Source organism: Hetaerina americana, unplaced genomic scaffold (assembly GCF_022747635.1).
Source record: "Hetaerina americana unplaced genomic scaffold, ioHetAmer1.1.p SCAF_3, whole genome shotgun sequence".
Lineage (NCBI taxonomy): Eukaryota > Metazoa > Arthropoda > Insecta > Odonata > Calopterygidae > Hetaerina > Hetaerina americana.
In genome coordinates, this window is record NW_027286874.1 from 89,367,399 (window position 1) to 89,389,228 (window position 21,830).

A 21,830-nucleotide genomic window follows, 5' to 3' on the forward strand; every position below is an offset into this window, starting at 1 on the left:
CAATTTGTTCCAGGTGTGATCAAATAAAAGACCGGACTGATTTTATTCTGCGCTAACCGTGCAACGAATCGAAACTAGACACAGTGCGACATCTAGCGACACATCTGACGACTAAAACGAGAGCAGTTGCGTTTGTTTACGTCGAGACGTTACGCAGCAGCAGCGGTACGTGTCTTAACCTGTTCGTCGCCGCGTGCAACGGTAACAATAAAGGAGCTAGATAAACAGTGTGTGTGCGTGAAAATTTGTTTCAAACTTGGCAAAAGTGCTAAGGAGACATTTGGAATGATTTAACAAGCCTTTGTTAATGAAGCTATGAGTCGAAGCCTCTGTTTTGAGTGGTACAGTCGTCTTAAATCGGGCAGAACCTCAACAGATGAAGATTCGCAAACGAGGCGACCTTCCACTTCGACAGACTCCAGCCATGTCAAATTGGTTTGTCCCTGTCAAATAATGTGGTGCGGGAAAATCGCCGTTTAACTGAGAGGGAGATAGCCGAGGAATTGAACATTAGTTTTGGATCCTGTCAGACAATTTTGACAAACATTTTGGATATGACGCGCGTCGCATCAAAATTCGTCCCGCGGGTGCTGACTGATAAACAGAGACAAAAACGTGTGGAAATTTGTCAGAAGCTCCTGGATCGAGCCAATACCGACCCAGAGTTTGTTAAAACCATGGTAACCAGTGACGAAACCTGGAATTACGGTTATGATGTTGAGACATAGGCCCAGTCTTCTCAGTGGATAGGTTCTCATTCTCCGCGACCAAAGAAAGCTCGCATGTCCCGGTCCAATGTGAAGGTCATGCTGGTGTGTTTCTTCGAGTGGCAAGGGCTGATTCATTCACCTCAAGGTCAAACCGTCAACAAAGATTTCTACTTAAAGGTTATGAAGAGACTGAGGGTCGCAGTGAGTCGAAAGAGGCTGGACATGAGGAGAACCAATTTGGCGCAAAACAATGTATGGCGTTTCCATCACGATAACGCGCCGGCTCACATGGCGCTGAGCGTGACAGGTTTTTTGCCAGAACCGGAACTTCCGTGATCCCGCAGTCACCCTACTCTCCAGACGTGGATCCATCAGACTTTTATCTGTTTCCAAAGTTAAAATTAACCTTGATAGGGCGCCGTTTCGACTCTATTGCGGACATTAAAACTAATTGTACGGCGGACCTAAAGAGGACCTCTAAGACTGCTTACCAGGTAGGGTTCGAGAGCTGGAATAAACGTTGACAAAGGTGTGCCGTCAGCCAAGGCATGTGCTTTGAGGGTGAGAAGTTCGATTAAGCTGTATTCGTCTGAATAAACAAGTTATACTATCAGTCCTGTCTTTTTTGATCACACCTTGTCTAGCGATAAGAATTCCATTGTGTTCTGTATCACTGTAGTCTAATGTCGGCTTCAGTAATTTCTTTTGTGTATTTCTTATATGCCTTTCTAAATCTCTATTTCCCAGTAACTTTTTTCCGCTGAGATAATTCTTAAATTTCCCTTCTTGTAAATGGCCATCGTCTCTCAGAAGCAAGGGGACAGTAGATGAACCCCTTCATGCCATTCGGTTTGTCCCGAAAGATGGCACGATGGTATTTTTTTGATACTTTTAGGTGTTCTGTTAACCGAATCTACTTCCTTACGTATACTATATTTTATGAATTTAAAAGCCCCCAAGAATATGACTATATCGTTCTCTCTTTTATTTTTTTGCCGAATTCGATGCCTTTTGCGTTTCTCGTTTTGATACCCAAAGAACTATTCCAATTTCTTCACACGGTACGTCCAAACCACAAAGGTGCCATCAACGTGCAATAACCACATCGCAGGTGAAATGTTTTGTGACTGCCGTTTCGGTTTGCTTTACGGATAGGTTCGCCATCGAAGGAGAGATTTCCATCGCACCTCGGTATTCATCCGATTCACAAAGCGTTCCTTACCGTTTGAAATGCGTGGTTTTGAGGCGTGCTCATGTGAGATTCGCTTTTCTCTCATCAAATTCATTTTGAACGTCGATAGCTTACAATATCGAGATCTTGGTGAAGGATGAAACCCTGACGAAAATAGATATGATGTCATCAGAGGCCACTTTTAAGCATTTTATGCGGCTAAAGTGGCTGGTAGTTTGTAGCAAATGAATTAGCCATTCTTACCATCAGTTGGAGACAGGCTGCTATTGCCATATCAGCTGAATAATCGGTATAATGGAGAATTGGTCTGAATGGGATATCAGCATACCACGTCCATATCCTATGGGTACTTTGCAGTATGCCATAATAATGCATAGCGAGACTTCATTAGGTGTAGAATAGGTGTGAAGTGTATGCATGTATGTATGTATATATATATATATATATATATATATATATATATATATATATATATATATATATACATATATATCAATAAAACGATTGCTCTTCACAATTTTTAACGCTATTGGCTGTCTCTTCTACGATTTCAAGCCCTTTCTTTCTCACTCGTGGGTCAAATTGTTTTCCTTGTGAGGTGGTCGGGGTCTCTAGGAATCTGTTCTACTATTCTTCCTTTATATTATTTGTATTCCTATACGACCAGTAAGTCCGATCGTAAAAGTACTAGCCTAATTGCAATTTATTCGTGTTTCACTACGAGCGTAGACACTCTTGTATGTTTTCTTCTATTTAGATGACTTTAGTTTACTTTTTGTAGTCCTTTTGCCTCCCACCTTACTCTACACTATTTCCCCAATTGTTCGCCTTACCTCCCTTAATGGTGTGAATGACCTGAGTCGTCGATGCCCTCCTTCCCTCGTGACAATGAATGACTATCATGCCTACGGAGCCCTTGGGAAAAAATATAAATACTCCTCAGCCAATGGGCACGTCTCTTCCTCCGCCGGAATCAGTGGAGCTCCTTCAGAGGCGATAAGATTTATGGGCGGGTGGGAAGAGGGAACCAATCATTTTCTCTGTGGCTTTTCTCTCATCACTCTTGGGGGATAACGAGTGTATGTGTGTGTGGGTGTGTGTGGGAGGAGAAGGCGCATGAAGATGTAGGGAGGCTATATTGGGTGGGTGGTGTGCGTTCAAAGGAGTTTGGAGGAGGGGGTGGTACCAGGAGAGAGAGAGAGAGAAAGGAATAGAGCATCGATAAAATAAGTTCTCAAGGGTTCACGAGAGCGGGGAGTGAAAAAAGATAAGAGCGGAATGGGAAGGGGAGGGGGGAGCGGATTCCCCCACCGCCCCTTTACCCCGGCCATAAACGACCCGGTTGGGATGGTGCGGGGCGGGTCCTGGGGTATAGGGGTTGTGTGGGGGGCAGGGAGGGCTGGAGAGACGTGGGGGCGAGGAGGGAGGTCGTGATGGATTGCCGCGCCTAACCACCCCTCTCTCCGCCAAAAACGAGTGCTCCCTCTCATACACGTTCGCGCGGCCACACACACACACACACAAACACCGCTCACCCACACGGGCGCACACGTGCAAAGAGAGAGGCAGTGGAGCAGCCCCGCTGATCTTCCGCCTAATTTGACGCCCATATCTTTCCCTCCCCGTCATCCCCGCGCCTCTACTCTCTGTTTCGCGGGAGCGGGTGGAGTCGCGGGTGGCGGCTATCGATTCCCCGAGACACCCCCAGCGAGGAGAAGCTGAGTGCCTCTTACTGTTACCTCCCTCTCATCCCCCGACTTGTCTTTCTTCCTCCTTCCCTCCGTCTCTCACGCCGACCGGCACTCTCAATTTCTTTTTCCTTTTCCTCTCCGCCCCTCCCACGCACACACATCTCTCCCCCTTTCTCTCGCCGTCCCGCCCCCTCTCTCCCGTCCCAACTCTTCGGTCGTCACCTCCCTGCCCTCGCCCACTCTTTCTAGAAAACCAGTTTTCCCTTCAAACTCCCTTTCTTCACCTCTTAGTCACTCTTTCACCGCCTCTTTTCTTCCGCCTCCCTCCACCCCTTCTCTTCACCTTCCCCTCCATCCCTCCGCGTCGACATACCCACCTTTCTCCTTCATCCCCTCTCGCCTCCAATTTTTCGTGCCCGATGGTTTGGCTCCCTCGTTCTCCTTCCAATTAATGGCCCTAATCCAGCACCCAAGCATATCGGTCTTCTTATTTCTCGAGATTTTGAAGAGAAGAGTGAGTTAGGAGATTTTTTTCCATTCTTTCTTCATTGGCGCCGTTGATTTCTTTTCGAGAAAGGATATTTCGCTCTTAGCGTTTACATGTTTTGCTGTAATAATGCGCAATGATAGCGAAATATTCTTAACGCTTGACCCAGGTGAAAGTCAAGTACATTGTCAGCGGCATTGGGTTGATTGGAAACTAATTTATATTCATAATTAGTTTTATTTAATAAGATATTGTGAAATTATTTGTTATGGATGCAGGGTTTCTCTAGCGTCTGAAAATTGTAATGGTGTCCGACTTTCTTATTTTTTAGTTGAATACTAAAAATATTTCTCCATAAGCCACTCTCTTCTTAAGCTTCTGATTGTTTCATCTCATTTTCTTGGCTCACAAAATGCCTGCGCCATCCATCAAATCCTTCAATATCCAACAAATTCTCAACATCTGCTTTTCCAACATTTTTAGCTAATTTAAATTTACGCAAGCAATTTCCTTTCTTGAGTATCGAGCCTTAGTTTGTCCTCCACGTCATTCATGTTATTTTCGGCATCACGTTCTATACCATTCTGTCAAGATCTTCCTGTTATAACGCGTTCCGTTTCACCAAATTAAAAGTATTTCCAGCAATACAGCATACATTAAATATTCGCTAATCCTTTTTATATATTATTAATTCTCGCCCGTTATTTTTTGCTTCTTGTACTCGCAAAATTATTCTCCTTATGAATGGTATAATTCAAAGTATTATCCCAGCATGAGAGGTTATCCTTTTTCCAAATTTGTGCCTTCCTAAAGTTAACATGGAATATTGTATGGTAGAGTATATATTCATTCCATATTCTAGATAGGGAATAAATAAGGGAAGTCATTTATGGACACCGAAGATGTCAGGGGATTCCGAATGGGAAAGTTTCTCTAAGATATCAGAGCAATAGTAATATATTTGTCTTAAGTTAGCCAACTCAAAAGTGAACAATGCTGTCACGGGGAATGTAAGCACATCAAAAGCCTAAATGTCGTTTTTTAGCTTCATTTTGAATTAAGACCTTTCTCTTTGGTCTGGAAAGTCAATTTTAGAAATATGTTTCCTCGAAAATACATGATCAAAGGTCTTCCACGGTAAAAATGTCATGCGTGACACTTCATTACAGTCATTGCTATTAAAATATTATTTATCAGAATTATATTATTTAATTAACAACTTCTACTAAAAAGAATTTATTAAACATAAGCAATCGATGTGATACTGCATCATTATATTTTCGGAGCTCTTTCAAACAAAAACCTTGAATGAAAGAGCTAAAAACTACTAAATTTTCCTAACTTCACGCAAAAAATTCATTTCTGCTAAAATATCTTTCTCAAAGAGCTCTCTCGAGCGACTGCGCGTTTCTCATCCATTAAAACTTTTTGACTTCGTTATGTTAATGGTAAAGCATTTTTAATAGAGGAGCTTCAGTCAGAATATAAATATTTATATAATGGCGTGGACTGAGAATTTGGAGCGGCTTTTTTTGCAGGTAAACCAAGTATAAATTTAACCCACAACAGTGCACATAATATTAGTTTACTCATGCTTATTGAAAGTTCTTTGAGTATATTAATAGCTTGTACCCTTCTTTTGAAATAAATTGAGCCCACCCGGAAATATTTATGGTACGAGTATTTCTTCGGTGGCATTGCTCAATCAATCTGAATTCACTCTCATGACAAATTAACCTTGCTGAATATTAATTGGAATATTACAGAGCAAATTTGAATAACGCAGAAAGATGATGGCGAAAAAAGGTTGAGATTAGAGGAAAGTTAATGGCTCAGATAAACGGGAGGATATTAGTCATGGAGACAGAAAATGAGCGGCATTGGGAAATTAAGAGATGAATAAGAAATAATTAAGAGCGAAAATGTTCATTTTTGGCACAACATTTCCGGAAATCCATTGAAGCGTATAATAAAAAAGGCACGGTATCATTCTAAAACTACCTCTTCACGATTAACTGACAAAATATTTATTTAATCAATTATTGAAATGAAATCACACATTTGTTATAACAAATAAAATACTTAAACAATGAAAATAACAATTCAATTCAAAGGAAGAGATGACTTTTGTTTTTTATGTATTTAATCTTCTCATTCAGAAGGATATTTTCAAAATGAAGAAGTGAACAGTCATTGCTTTATTCAATCATGAATTTATGAATAGACAATAAAATTCCACTATGCCTCATCCCTCATATTTGGAATCTCTTTCTTTGCCCGCGGTATACATGTATATGCCATCAAGCAGGTAAATCAAACACAGATATATATATATATATATATATATATATATATATATATATATATATATATAAATTAATGGCTGTAGAATTTAGGTAAAAAAGTGCTATTTCTGTCCACAAAATACATCATGCATTTAAGCCACAGGTCGTAGTAACCTCTACAGGTTTCACATCGCTTTTTGCTCCATTGAAAAAGCAGCCGAAGGAAAAAATGGCTATCAAGCCAGAAAAAGAAAACCAACCAAGAAAAAGAACATCAAGCAACAGACTTTGGTCTTTCCTAAATAATAAGCTCTCTATCGTTCTCTCTATTCTCTCAGAAGCATGATTTTAAATATATTTTGCATTTATGGGAATCGCTATTAAAATATCATTGACTAAAAGTTGAAAACTTTTACTAATTTGCGTTAAGGTACATTAGACATTTGAGCATGTCTGTATGCATTAATTTACATTCTATCATATTTTGAGTGAGGAAAAGGTAAATTTTCAGTTATGAACCCTTAGATAACTTACCTAAAGATATTGTAATTTGAGCGTCACAATTTGTACTTGGAATTGTAATCTCTGAGTAAAGCAAGCGTTTTGATAGTATGACATTATCACGATTTTTAAGAAGTTTGGACAATAAATATAGTATAAATAAATATAGTCCCTCAAATATAGTAGCTGGAAAGACCACAGGAAAATGAACGATTCAATTTTTATCTCCAGTGCTTCGTTCATAAAAGGCCCATTTCTCGTGTAAATAATATTTTTCTTCTCAAACAAAATTCCAATACAACTTCCCAGGTGTATAATGGCTGAAGGTGTGAGACCGAACTGTACGTGGAATAATACGTTTCCAATATGTCCTCCCTCTGAGCACTCAACATTATGCATATTGATGAGTTTATTTCGAGAACTGTAGATAAAGTGAAGGCAAATTCAAAATTTTTAACTTTTTTGAAGAAGTCATTTAGTTCGTGGTTATTTATTTTTTTGGGATTTATCGCAACTCAAAACTCGCTTTTATTAGCGGTCGATATTTCAGAAATTTTGACCGAGGGATCTAATCGACCCGGGGTGAACTCACGTGACCTTTAATGATTCTCCCTCTCCAAAAATGATGTACATTTGAGAAATGAAGCGTTATTACGGTTTGTCTTGCTTGTTTGACGGGAGCTTATTGACGTGCAGTTTCATTCTGTTGTTATTTAATATTCGGCATCAAGGGCTTCATTTGGAGCGTACTCATGAAAAATATGTACGCCAGGTGCATTTTCATTATTTTCTCATGGAATTGGTGCCAGAATTAATAACGTTATTGAGGTGTTAATTATGTTTCGGGCACATACACACTTTTTTAACCACTTGATTGGAAATTCGGTTAGTGTTACGTGTTCATTTTTACTTGCTCTCTTGGTCCGAATTGACGCAAATGTTTGAAATTCATAGCAGGGTTACCATGGCTACACCGCCCAATCTGTTCGTATGCCCTAACATGACTCCCAAATTATAACTCAAGAGGTGAGAAGATAGGGTAGATAAAATAATTTCAGGGATTATAAGCAAATGAAAGTCCTCCAAAAGCAGATAAAAGGTGTTATAATCAAATAAAACTATGCCATAATACATAGATATCAAAGTGGAAAAGCATTTATGATCGTATTATTGAATATGGTATGCCTATACATTTCTTTTGGTAGCGTAATTTTTCATATGTTTCTGAATGTTTCAAAAATATTAAACTACTTATCTACCGTGAAAAGTTTCATTTCAAGCGTTGAGAACAGTAATTCAAGGATTTTATTATCATCTTGGATTTTAATAAAATATACAAAAAAATGAATAGGCGATGACCAGTTTAGTTGTGCCCATAGCGATGCCGTGAAAAAATAACCAAGCGTGTTTTCTTTGAAATTCCTAAAAATATTATTATGGGTTTAATGTATATCAACTGTGTAAAAATATCATCAACATAGGAATCAATTAAACTCGGTATTTAAAAGAAATCGAAAATTCAAAGAAAAAGATAGTGTGGTATAAAAAGTCCATGTTAACGTTTGGTTTGGTTAATGATTGCTCTGTAGTATTCCTAAGAAAACACCCTCCTCCGTTACGTTTACACTAAATCCACATGCCCACATAATAGTTTGATAATTCTAAGTACATAGATAGCTTGGAATGAAAGGAGCTCGACGGTTGGCATAATGGAAAAGAGCTATATCTAAGGACTGTTTATTAAAAAGAGGCAACTGCTGTGCTCCAACGAGGTATGATTTAATGCAAGGAAACGTAAAATAATCCTCATGATGTATGACACTATTTGAATAAGAAACATTGGGCATTGAAAAAGGGAAAGAAATGATAATAAAAAGTATCGAAGCGTGGCGCTCGAGGCGGATGGTGAAAAGATAAAATGGATGGAAAAAATAATAAATGAAGAGGTACAGATAAGAGTATAGGGAAGGAAGCGATAATATGAAGTAAGATATTGAACAGAATAAGCAGATCGATTGGCCAAACTTCGAAATATAAAATATTTGTTAGTGACGCAATTGTGAGGGGGGGGGAAGAGAAGAGAGCTCGCCGTGTGACACCAAATGGAATATACGTAGGCGAAGTGAAGAGGAATGTTTTGCGAAAGAAGGACATTGGAAATGGAAGACCAGATTGGATTAAAATACTGATGGAAATTGAAATACTAATGGAAGAGCTCTTTGGATTGAAATACTGACGGTGATGAATTCCGTAAGTTAAACCAATTAATGGAGCATAGATATCGAATTTCGAATCCTTAATCTGCAGACATTTTGAGCCAGAGGTCCAATCACCGCGGGAGTGGTGCCAAAACGCATGGAATGCAAAATTACTCGTTTCAAATTTTTTTTACGAGCCTGACATAAAAGCAGAATAATCTCTCATTAATACTCGATCTTCCTAACAAAGTTGTGTGATTAATCGTGAAGTACCATCGTAAAACTGTGATCCGATTCTCCTTCCTCAGACTTTAGTTTAACAGAATCGACAAAAATGCTTTATTTTTCTTGGGGATGCCTTTGATTTACGGAAATTAGAGCTTAGGTCATTAAAATGAGTAAAGACGTGATCACTTTACGTGTGACCAATGAAGGCCATTTCTCTTGCGCCCTTGTACCCCACTCACAAGTTACAACTGATAGCCAAATGGGCACGTAAGGCATGAAAAAGGATCGAATGGCTTACACAGTGTTTTAGGGATAAGAATTAACGAAAATTCAGTTAGATATTGTTATTGAGTATCGTGATGAATCCTCTATTCACATGAAAGCAGATGACGAAGTACCAGCTTATTGAAAAGTTAGGCGAACACTATCTTTGGGCAATGAGGCTTGTTGATTCCCATTCACTTCTAACGTCTTCATTGGATTTCAATAACTAATCGAAGTCATCACGCTATTTATTTATACATTTGTTTGCAGTTTCCAGAAAATAGTACACGTGCTTCAGCACTAACGAAACATTCCTTCAAACAATAATGTAATTTTCTAAAATTATCAATTCCACTTTGAAACGATGCTTAATGTAGCAAACCGTACTCTATTTAATTATGCAGGAACTGAGCTTTAATCATGAGGAAACGATTCCTAATGCGTATAAAATGTGGCTTATAAAGTATAAATGCTATTTTTGTAAATATATGAAAACAGTAGGGTATTTTTTATTATTTTGGTTATGTTTGTTTTTTTCATTTGTGATTTACGGAAACCAGAGTAATGATTGGGATCAACATTTCGAAGAGCTTAGGGGAAGTTACATTATAATAAGCTGTTTAACTGAAGAAAAACCCCAAGGTAACTGACTGGGTTGGTTAATTGACACTTTAAAGTCATGTCACTGGAAATATTTGCCTTTCTTTCGTGTGCATTCAGTGCCGAAAGTAAATATAAATTTTATGAAAAAATTGAGATACAAATCAATGCTTCGCACATTTGTGTTACGTAGAAAGCATTAAAAGAATATATTTTCCAAGATCCTTTTCCATAGCACATTTTGTACATAATCTTATTTTTATTTTACGCTTAATTGAAGTTGCACTGTTGTTGCAGAGCTTTGTCGTGGCACTTTTTTAGCGTAGATGACAAGATACAGCGGTGCATCACAATTCCGTTTCACCGAAGTTAATATGAATTGCGGGATAATTTTGATAGCACCTGTAATCAAAGGACAAATTAATTGTTAGCGATAGGAAATTCATGAGAAAGAAGATTGAAAGGATGCTAAGGAAGTTAGGAGACAAGAAAAAGGAAAATTAAAAAAATTGCTATACATTCACTATCCTTTTGCGCTCCAAATAAAAATGTCATGTATGGAGATAACTTTTAAAGGAATTCAGCGTTTTAATGAATGAAACATTTTAAATCCAACATTGCAATCGCCTTACAATTTAAAGAAAAATGGACTAAGGTTCTGTGAGGTAAATATTGGAGGACCGTCAGAAATGGGACAATGTTGAATAAATGCTAAAATTTGCTAAGTAGCTTCAATTAAATGGTTTGCGTAGGATTCCGAGTGACCAAATTTAGACATATGATCAAAATAAATGAATTAGGACGAGGAGATGCCAAAAGAGGAGAGGAGATGCCAATCTTATCCTTTGGGTTGACGCCCGTAACCGGTGTCTTCCATCTCGGTTAGTGGACCAAAGTCTATCTTTTGGTGATGGGGAGAAGAGGGATAGCGAGCATAGAGACATTACTTTAGCATGGTATACTGGACACACCCATAGTATTTCGTGATCTAATGGATTTTAAAGTTATATATATTTTATATAATTAAAAAGCTTCAATCATGCCAGTTTTTTGATTGAGGGAGAATCATTGATTTTAACTAGGTTTGATAGAACACATTGCAAAACGCACATTTTTGTATTATATAGGATAATTTACGCGAGAAAGCTTGTTTTTGCATGTTTTTTGATTATGAAGAATTTTATTCTCGCCTCCGGAGTCTCCTTATCCGAGGGACAGGCGACAGTGTCAACTAAGGCGGTCGATTTGAGCTGAGATGGCGTGGCCTAAACGCCCTGCAGCCCCGCCGGCCAGCCAGAGGGCCTCTAAGATATCATTTATGTGTTGGGTATATCGGCCAAAACATTTACGGAATTCAAAAGAAACCTATCGATTTAATTATCAATGTTTTGGTTTAGCCTTTCTCCTTTCAATAACATTTCATTCTAATAGAAGTGCGTTTTGGGAAGTCTAATCTGAATATTGCCAAATGTGAAATATTGTACATAAACTACAAAATCCCTATGAAGTCCAAGTCACATCGTCCAGATTATCTAATCCATAATTACATATTAAAGGACAGTTTCCTCTTGTACCCCTCGTAGCTCAAAGGGTATGAAGATGCAGATGATGATATACTTCATACAATATGATACGCTTTGTTACAATCAAGAAAAGCGTAAAGCATTTTTAGATAAAATATGTAACTTGATGATAATATACTAGTAGAGCTGACTTAATCTTACGTAAATTTTAAGCATCAATTGAATTTGTTCCAAAAAGATGCACTGATGTAAAAAAGAAATTATTTTCATATTATAACTAATGAAATATTGATTTAAATGCAACAATTTCAGAGTGTAAAAATCATTCGCTTTGACCGGGATTCAAACACGGATCCCTCAATGTCCGATCGAGTGCTTTAGCCAGTTAAGCTATCTCTGAAATTTCGAGTATTGCAGATAGACTATTGCATCCTCTGTTATAATGAAGCAACGAAACTTCACACTAAGGCATCATTAAATACTCGTAATCATGATACTCGTATTAAATGATGATTTGGGATAAGTTATAACATGAGGAATAATAACGCTTGGGAACACAGGCTACATGGAATTGGGTATATTCCACAGACTCAAAACTTCGGAACTATTTTTTATGCCTGTTTCAACTTCAATTCACAAAAAAATAAGATAAGCTTTTCCAACCAGAAAAGTACAAGAGATATCAATCCTAAGCGGTCATAAATTTCCGTTAATTCAGATAAAACGCTCGTATTTGTTGGCGTATTCGAAGCGAGTTTCTCTTGATAAGAAAATATATCAGAAATGAATTTCCAATGCATTCCTTAAATTTTCATTGTTTTCCTCCGGCGAATTTAAAGTTACCGTTCGTTTTCTAGAGTCTAATCGCTTATTTTTATATTGTGTGGTAAGTGAGACGTGCCTATTTTCCCTATCAAAATTTGCCAGCCTTAATGACATCATTTAACTGCATCATTAATGCAAGATCCAGTATCGGAGGAGATGCCTCAGTTAATGTATTCAGTACAAAATTCTTCTGAAATAATGGGGTAACTTGAGGATCGTTAAGCTTCATATTTTTTCCAATTGTTTGAGAGCATTCATTAATAAAAAGTACGTGCACTAAGCCAAAATGCCGCAGAGCCAAACTCCAGAGCTGAACTTTTTTCGATACAAGTCATTACCATTAAACTACGTATCAGGTTGATATCATTTCCGTCCAGTGAACATTAATGTTATTTTCAACGTTTAAGACATTGTGTTTATGTATTGGATATATCGCCAAAAACTTTTTCGAGGCTCAAGGGAAGCCTATTAATTTAATGTGCATTATTTAGGTTTACATCTTCACATTCTAATAACAATCCATTCAAATAGAAGTCAGTTAAGGGAAATTTTACTCGAAAATTGCTAAGGGTTAAATATTGTATATTACTTGCAGATACCCAATGAATTTGTGATTACATCGTCCGTTATGATTTAATTATCAATAATTTTAATATATTCACATATAACCTCAATATCTCCTTTCATATTTAGTGCAACGTTTATGACTCGCTTCACAGGCTTTAGTTACTGAATCACCTAATTCAAGAGTACTGTTTGCTAAAGGTATGCATGACGTGTTTCCCTGGTTCGTTGAAAAAGTTTCGAGAATCAATATTAACTTTAATTTACAATCTGATTTCTTTAACTGACGGACAATTGTTTTATTTCGCATTTTTTTGCCACCAGTTATATTAAATCCATTGATTACATCAAATATCAAAAGACTTCACGTGGTGGAATCAATAGTGCTAACAAGAATGAAAACATAAACAGATGGCCCCAATTTTTGGAGAACATCCGAATTAACAATTCATTCATCGTTAAAAATTGCTAGTTGCAATTCGGCTCCAATTAGCAAACTATTTCAGCTGAAAACTAATGTATTATAAAATACATTCAATGAGCCAAAATGTTCGTGGAAATTGTATGAAACCGGAGCGAAAGGTAAATTTAGTATGCTTCTGAAGTCGTAATTTTCATCTATGAATTAATTATCTCCTTCCAGAAGAGAAACTAAAAATTGTGGTAACGCTTATGGTAATGGTGACAGGGGTCTATTCAGGACTTAATTACGCGGCAGTAGAACATCTCATCATTAAAACCAATTGTGGTCGAAAAATAGCGCTAACCCAAGACACAACGGGATCTCTTGGATCATGAGGTGAATTAAATAAATGTAAAATTCTGACAATGAGCAATTTCTGCACCAGAGTACTCTTACATAATAATAGTGTCTCAACAAGTCATGGTTACCTGAAAACAGGTCCATACAATAACGCCGCTTAACGCTATTAACATATAGTCTCTTTACTCGTAATATACATAGCAGGTGTTCGATATGGGTTAATTATAAATATGATTTCCCGATTTTGAGAGTTGATGATAGATTAAGCTTGTTTTGACTCAGACTAAAAAAACATACTTAAGATAGGAATGATGGTTTCTTCCGTTCTATGAGTAAAATACAGTGGATATACTACCTTGATCAAAAATTTCCCGGAATTTATTCAGAAAATTAAAAATACAAGTTTATTCATCTAAATCTATATTGTCCCCTTCAAAGTAATCCCCATCGACTGCAACACACTTATGCCAGCGCTTGATCCAATCCTCGAAACATTTTTTATATTCGGTTTTCGGTATGTCCATCAGTGCTTCCTGCGATTTTTCCATTACTTCCTCTCGGCTGCTAAAACGCGTTCCCCGTAATGGTTTTTTAACTCGATTGAACAGAAAGAAATCACAGGGAGCCAAATCAGGTGAATTCGGTGGCTGTTGGATGGTATTTGTTGCATTTTTCGTCAAAAAATTACGAATAATGATAGCACTGTGCGACGGTGCGTTATCATGGTGCAAAATCCACGAGTTTTCTGCCCACATTTCTGGTCTCTTTCGGCGAATTGCTTCACGCAAACGTCTCATAACGCCCAAATAATACTCTTTGTTTACTGTCTGGCCTTCTGGCAAAAATTCATGATGCACTACACCGTTGTAATCCACGAAAACCGTCAGCATTGCCTTCTTTTTTGACTGAAAACGACGTGGTTTTTTTGGTCTCGGCTCATTTGGTGAACGCCATTCACTTGCCTGATGTCTGGATTGCGTGTCGTACTCATAAACCCACGTCTCGTCTCCAGTAATGATCCTTTTGATGAATGTGGGATCGGATTCAGCCTCGCAAATCATGTCTTTTGCGACGTCAACACGGTCTCTTTTTTGCATGAAATTGAGGTCTTTTGGCACCAACTTTGCTGATACACGACGGAAACCCAAATCATTAACCACAATGTCTTGGGCGGATCCATAGGCAATGTTCAAGTCCTCCGCTATTTCTCTGATGGTTAATTTGCGGTTATTGACCAACATTTCTTTTACTTTATCAATTTTTTCACCGACTTTCGATGTCGATGGTCTGCCACTGCGTTCATCATCTTCGATTGACTCACGACCACTTCTGAACCGCTCGTGCCACTGGTAAACGACCGTTTTTTTTAGAGAATCGTTGCCGAAACACTTTTCCAACATTTCCAACGTCCGTGCGCCACTAAATCCGTTTTTTACGCAAAATTTAATACAAGTTCGTTGTTGCAAATTTAAATCCATTTCTGCAATTGTAAAAAATCGCCAACACACACAGAGATAGATGTACTCTTGGCTACGTAACTTTTGCAAATGTCAAGTTATGACACTAAGATTTAAAGGGAATATCAACAACAGATGTACCAATTTAACAAAAAAAACAGAACTCAAATCGGAACGATGGGAGCGCCACACGGTGGTTATTCCGGGAACTTTTTGATCAAGGTAGTATGCTAAAAAAACTAAGCGATATATGAGCTGATATACGTTTTGCTTAATTCCCTCATTTATTAATGGTGATGGTGGTGGGAATGACGAATGTCATACTGATACAACCTTAGTGGCTATGAGGCTGCACCAAAGGCGCTATATCTGGCTCGGCTGCTTTCTATTTATGGAAAATATGAGCATAACCTTTAGTAAACTAACTTATTAAACCACCTTCGGTGTGATCAATTTTATGATCATCAAGTTAAAAACTTGTTTTCGGGTTGTTTTTCTCAGATTCAACTATATGGAACTTACCATATTCCAAGGGATTGCAAAGAGAAACTCTGAAACTCCACACTTCACAGTGTATTATCACGCACGACTATGGTTTCTCCTTCGTTTAGCATCATCTAGTGAAATCCACTTTGTACCAACATTTTACCTAATAATACTACGCGGCTGAGAAACAATGGCCGTGAGTAATAATTAATTGTGAACTTTGGAATGGCACAGTTTATTCACGATTCCAAAAAATTTTTCATCCATGGATCTTTTCTTAGTTTCAAAAATGTACGAAATGGCAGGTTCCGCTGATGTGAGGTAATTCGCCTTTATCAGCAGTGAAATCAAATTTCCGGGGCAATTGACTTGAGATTGTTATTATATTTTGTTCAAGTTCTTCTCCATGATGTAGAATATCTCATATTTACTTTCATTCTGGTTGAATTTCATTACTGAATCCCGTAAATATTACTTAAAAGCTCAAAAAGGAAACACAAGATATTGATAACGTAAACCCATTCGATATCAAGAGTATTCCCCAATTTTTGCGAAAATATATTAACAACAGTAAAAGGAAATAAGGCTTAGTTTTTACTTCCCTAATAGATACTGATTATATGCCGTGAAATAATTATTACATTAGTATTTGAGGCAATAGACAAAGGCAGCTATAATAAACTCATAATCCTAGGTGGAGAAAGAGCCTTCTTCGTTAAGGAATCAACCCGTGGTCTCGAAATAGGCTGTGGGTGGTAAATTACCGCCAAGACCAAGTTGTTATTCGGAACTTGCCGAGTTTTTATTCACTAAATCACGGTACCTAATTTATTTCAATTGAATAATATCTTGAGACCGCCAAATATTGGATATATTCCCCCTCTAACACTGCAGCAATTGGCGCAGTCGGCGCACATTCTCCACCCCTCCCCATTCATTCCGAGCCCCCAATTTCCTCTCCTTCTCACCTTTCGAGTCCTTGACGGTGGGCGTCTTGGGGCTCCCGCCATCAGCGAACATCTCCCCCAGGAGGGAGTCCGAGTAGCGCGTGAGCGTGGAGCGGGAAGTGGTGTAGAAGACTCCGCCGACGTTGAGTTCGACGGGTGGGCTGACGGCTAAGCCGCCTCCGCTACTGCTCATCGTGAGTGAGGGCGATGGAGCCTGTAGCTCCGCTCCACAGCCACTGCAAAGGGAGAGAACGGAGACGTGAGAAGGCGTGCGAGGGTATCCTGAAAACAGGCGCGGACGGATCCAGGGGTTTAGGGTGAGAAATCAATCCCGAGGGAAAGAGTCGTTGGTGAGGTTGAGAACCTTAATTGCTCGGAGATTAATTTAGCGATGGTGTTAATTAATTATAGGTAGTCCTTAAGTGGTTGGAATCACGACATTCTATTAAGATCTTCGTATATTGAATCATAGTCTTCTAACGACTCTGATTTTGATAACATTTCCATTTCCCAGTTGATTCTCGGTAAATAGCCGTTAAAGTTAATTTTTGTGTATTTCACAAGATTTTAAATGTCAAATTTGAAATTTTTTCTCGATTTACTTTTGAATTCATCCGAGTTGTCACACTCGTTCAATTTTGGTGATTTATCTGGCATATTCTGCACATTATTGAATTACTTTTTCAGTACACTTTGTTGATGAAAATCATGCAATAGCTGACAAAAATGTCATACAGTTTATAAAGCTTTCAAATATTCTTATCTATAATTTTATTTTTGAGTTTTTGTTAAATATTTCTCTCGTATTTCCTGGAGTTAATCATAGTGGTTGCCTTATCTACAGAATATACTGTCAGATTTAATATGCTGGATGGATTTCTCTACATGCCTACAATCCTGTTCATGTTTGAGTCACGAGGAATTTCAGAGCTCTTGCTATTAATTACCCCATGCTTAATTAGTATTTCTGAAAACTTAATGAAATAATCTTGTGCTTGTGGAGAAATATTTAAAAGGCAATGCATGGAGATCTAACTAAAATGATTGATTTAAAATCGAATTATGGTCTTTAAAATGGTAAAAATCGTCAACTAGTATCTCTTTTTTTTCATTGTTTTCGTTCCCTTTACTGTCAGCAACTATTAAAATAGTCGAAACGAGTAACATCTTACACACTTCAATAATTTGAATTCCGAAAACAGATAAAGATTAAAGAAGTCATAAATATTTGGATATGAGGGAGTATGTCAAGTTAATGGGACTTTTCGGTATTCCTTGATTATTTTTTTTTAATTTCATAGCTCTTAGTAAATTGTCATGTGAGGCATCACCATATCTTTATGAAATATTTTCTATCTATTCAAATCTTGCATGCATATATATTACTTTGGTTGGTTCTGATTGGTAATCAACTAGATTTTCACTAATAATTAATGCCACTAATCCCAGTATCACGGAGTATAATAGAGGGTCATTGCCTTCTTGAATTGATTGTGGCGTATTTAAAAATTGCTCGGGGTAGCTGTCTGCACTTCATTATCCCCTTGCTATTGGTCAAAATAAGGGAAGGTTTGCAATTTTAGGAAATATTTTTAAATGACAGCTTATATTACCGGTCGAAGGAAAGTTAAACAGAGGATCGGAGTTTTGAGAATTCAACCGGGACTTTAAAAAATAAGATATACTTGACATTTGAAGGGTAATTTACTGGCTGTAATACCCGTCCCTCTTTGTACCCATCAAGTTAATTTTGGCAGCGGCGAACCAAAAGTGACTTATAGCCACGCTTACACGAACACGATCGAAGCAAGCTGTGACATACGAATAATTCTCAGCGATTATATTCCCAAAACAGGCGACTATGTTATCCTGAACAGTGTCTAAAATAGAGGATAGACAGCAAGGGGGGATTGGTGGGTTTGTTTAATGTCAGGATACGTTCGAGAACATTAGGAAAGGCTTTGTTGGTTAGCGTTAGGCGATGGCAGATTCAGGCCAACAGTCAATCAGCGCTTTAGTATCAAATAAGAAGTGACAACCGGAACTACAGCACATGCTAGCACGTAGAAGGATTTCCAGGTATTTGACTATGACCAAAGTCGGATTTAAGTTAATAGGGAATAAGTGTTAAGTGGGATATGATGATGAGGAACTTCCGTAATTATAAAAAGGTTTTCACTAATCTTTAATTCCTTTTTTTAAATTATTTTCACATAAATTGGATGCTGTTCTTTACAAATTGAACTAAAAAATTTTGTCCTAATACCATGCAATGCTTCATAATAAAAGGCTTCAAGTCCAAAACTCTTTAAAATTGAGATAAATAGCAGCTTCAATGCACCCGCATTGCTTTTGGTGTTACTACTTTGAGTGGAATACTATTTTTGTGTAATAAAGAGCGCTAAAACCTTTTTAAAGAGGTCTCCATAACTTCCAATGTCACTAAAAAATATACAAGTCCGACATTATTAGGTAAAGATTAATATTTTGGGAAAAAATTTTGTTAGTACCATATGAAATTAAACTTTACATGTGTCAATACTTTTATACATTTTTTCTTACTTTACATTGTTAGATAACCACACTAATCAACCCGAAGAATAACGAGGGAATTATTTTTTTTAAATTAATAATTTAATAAAAACGCGTTCTCAGAACGAGTAGTAAATTTTTGAATTTTTTTACAATTGTAGTGAAATTGATTCCGGAGAGTACCGCGTATTTTTATAATTATTGAAACATGTAAAACATTACCAGAGCATTATTGGCAAGAGTTATTCTTTGCGAGTCATTGTTGAATGCCAAACGTGTTTCTTGATGATAACAGCCAAATTAAGGTTATTTTAATAAAGTATGATAATATGTATAGAAAATATATAGAGAAATAGCTTTAATAAATGCTCGTAACAATTCACATTGTTTTACCAAAAGTATTGTATGGGTTGAATAAGTCTTAGAATGAACGTAATTCAGATAGTCCGGTCGACTGTAAAATTGGTTTAATCTTTTCCAAAAGCATATGACATGTGCAGAATTTAGATTTTCATGACTCCAATGGCAAAATCTCCTGATTTCTTTGTGTTTCTCTCTCATGTGACTTCATTTGATGCAAATCAACTCGATCAAAAGCTTTTGCGAAATGTTACTGCTTGAGTGATTATTTACGGATGGATGAAAACGAGCAAAATATTTTTTTGCTAATGAATTCCTTAAGGCATGCAAGGAAAAATTTTAATGTTTTGGCCAGGAGAACAGGTATTTTTTTTTAACGATCGCATCACTATTTGGTTTTTATATAAATATTACGCGAGTTTTCGGATATAAGTATTGATTTAATTCATATTTCAACCACCAGTTAACCTAGTTTACTTCAACAGAATTAAAAACTCTTTTAAACCTGTTTATAGTATTTTAGAAGCTTCAGTGTCACAAATGAGATTGCCCGGAATACGCTTGGGAAGAGGAATTTAACGCTATCAAAGCCAATTGGAATTCAAAGAATGCTCAATTAGCAAAATCGACTTAAATTGCACCCCAATCATTAACAAGAAGAAAACCTTTGGTAAATAGGCTTTAACTATGTATTTTACGCGGTATTAAGGAAAAGAAAGCTAGGAGATAGCTTTCCCCTTTTGGATAAGCTCATAGACGGAGTAGGCTAATGTTGTAATCTGTGGTTTTTTTTGCTGGTACCCAGGGGAGGGCGGTATTTAAACTTCAAAGGATTGGAAAGAACATTTTTTAGCCTCATCCAAGTCGGAAAAATTTACTGTTTTAAAGAATTAGGCCTGAGTTATGGGTATTTTCGCGTGTTTTTCAAAAACAATGGACGGACACAGCCTGTGTTTTGGGCCATAGCTACTTTGAATGCTGTCTTAATCCAGCATACCAATTGTCAAGTCATAATCACAGAATCAACATGGCTTACTGATGAAGATTATAAATTCACGAAGTGCTACCAAAACGATACAAGATTTTACCGATCGTTGGGTGGCCTGGAAGGAAATTAGAGCGGGTTACTGCCCGAATGCCAAATGACTGGGTAGGCCAAGTTTTGTGCTGTTTGGAAAAACAGCAAATGAAACACGAGAAATGCGTCCTCAGGCACTATGGTAAGCAAACTTTAGGCCATGCGTTGTCGTTTGAACGGCACTTGTATTTTGGCACTGTGGAAAAAACTCAAGACAAATTTCAGACGGTATTATCAGCTTTAATCAAATGAAACTCTTGGTAGGGTTCGACGCCAATTGAGGCCCTGGGATCGTTGCATACTGTCATAAGGAAATGACGTAGGCGGAGTCAAGTATTAATTTACTCGTAATACATCAAACATTTTTTGTTGGCTCTATCCAGGAAATTTTTCATTGGTCCTCATACATATACTTGGAATCATAAACACTTAAACGCTGATTTTAGAGGGTCTCGAATTGAAAAATTATCCTAGAAGTAAACAGATGAAGTGTCAGCGTTTTTTATTCAATTGAAATATGAATAAAATTCTTTTCAAAATAATCTCTTTACATCTTTCTTTAAGTTAAGTTTTATCTTGAGATGGTGGAAGCTATATAATTTATCGATTTTTTATATTTGTATCGATAAATATTTCAACCTACTTATGACGACAGTGAGCTGTGTTAATAAATCCCGTTGAATACCACAGGTCGCACCTTAATTGTTCTGTAAAGATGAACGCGGAAGGTTGACTTTATATCTACACAATGATGATAGATACAAGTATGAAATTCAGTAAGCTTCATTAAGTGTTCAAATATTTAATGTTTCGCGGCTGAGTGCGAAATAATGTTGATTTCCTCCTAGTTTAATCGATAGCTGAATCGCCGAAGATACTATAAATACCTTAAGAAGCAAAGCGGCCCACACTGTAGCGACGGGAAATGTTTACCGTTTCGTATTCACCAATGCACTAGGAGGATGTGTGACTTGCTGAAGTCAGTTGTTGTCAGTCGAGTTGGTGAAAATTCTATTGAAATTCAGTGACGCATGATTGTCAGAACTCGTATGTCTCTTTATCGCGTGTACATCATCGTGGAAATATCATTTATGTTCATAATGTTTTTCTTGAAAGAAGAAGTTGTCTGTGCATCTTTT

At 37.4% G+C, this 21,830-nt stretch overlaps 1 protein-coding gene across 1 annotated transcript in view; it reads right to left on the bottom strand.

Moving 5' to 3' along the window:
- Window positions 1-21,830, bottom strand: part of Ktl (BTB/POZ domain-containing protein Ktl) — a 202,320-nt gene that overhangs the window by 63,756 nt on the left and 116,734 nt on the right. Inside the window, exon 2 of the mRNA XM_071588143.1 lies at window positions 16,743-16,957. Coding sequence (XP_071444244.1) covers window positions 16,743-16,914 — 172 coding nt within the window. The 5' untranslated portion in view covers window positions 16,915-16,957. The remainder of the gene's footprint in view (window positions 1-16,742; window positions 16,958-21,830) is intronic.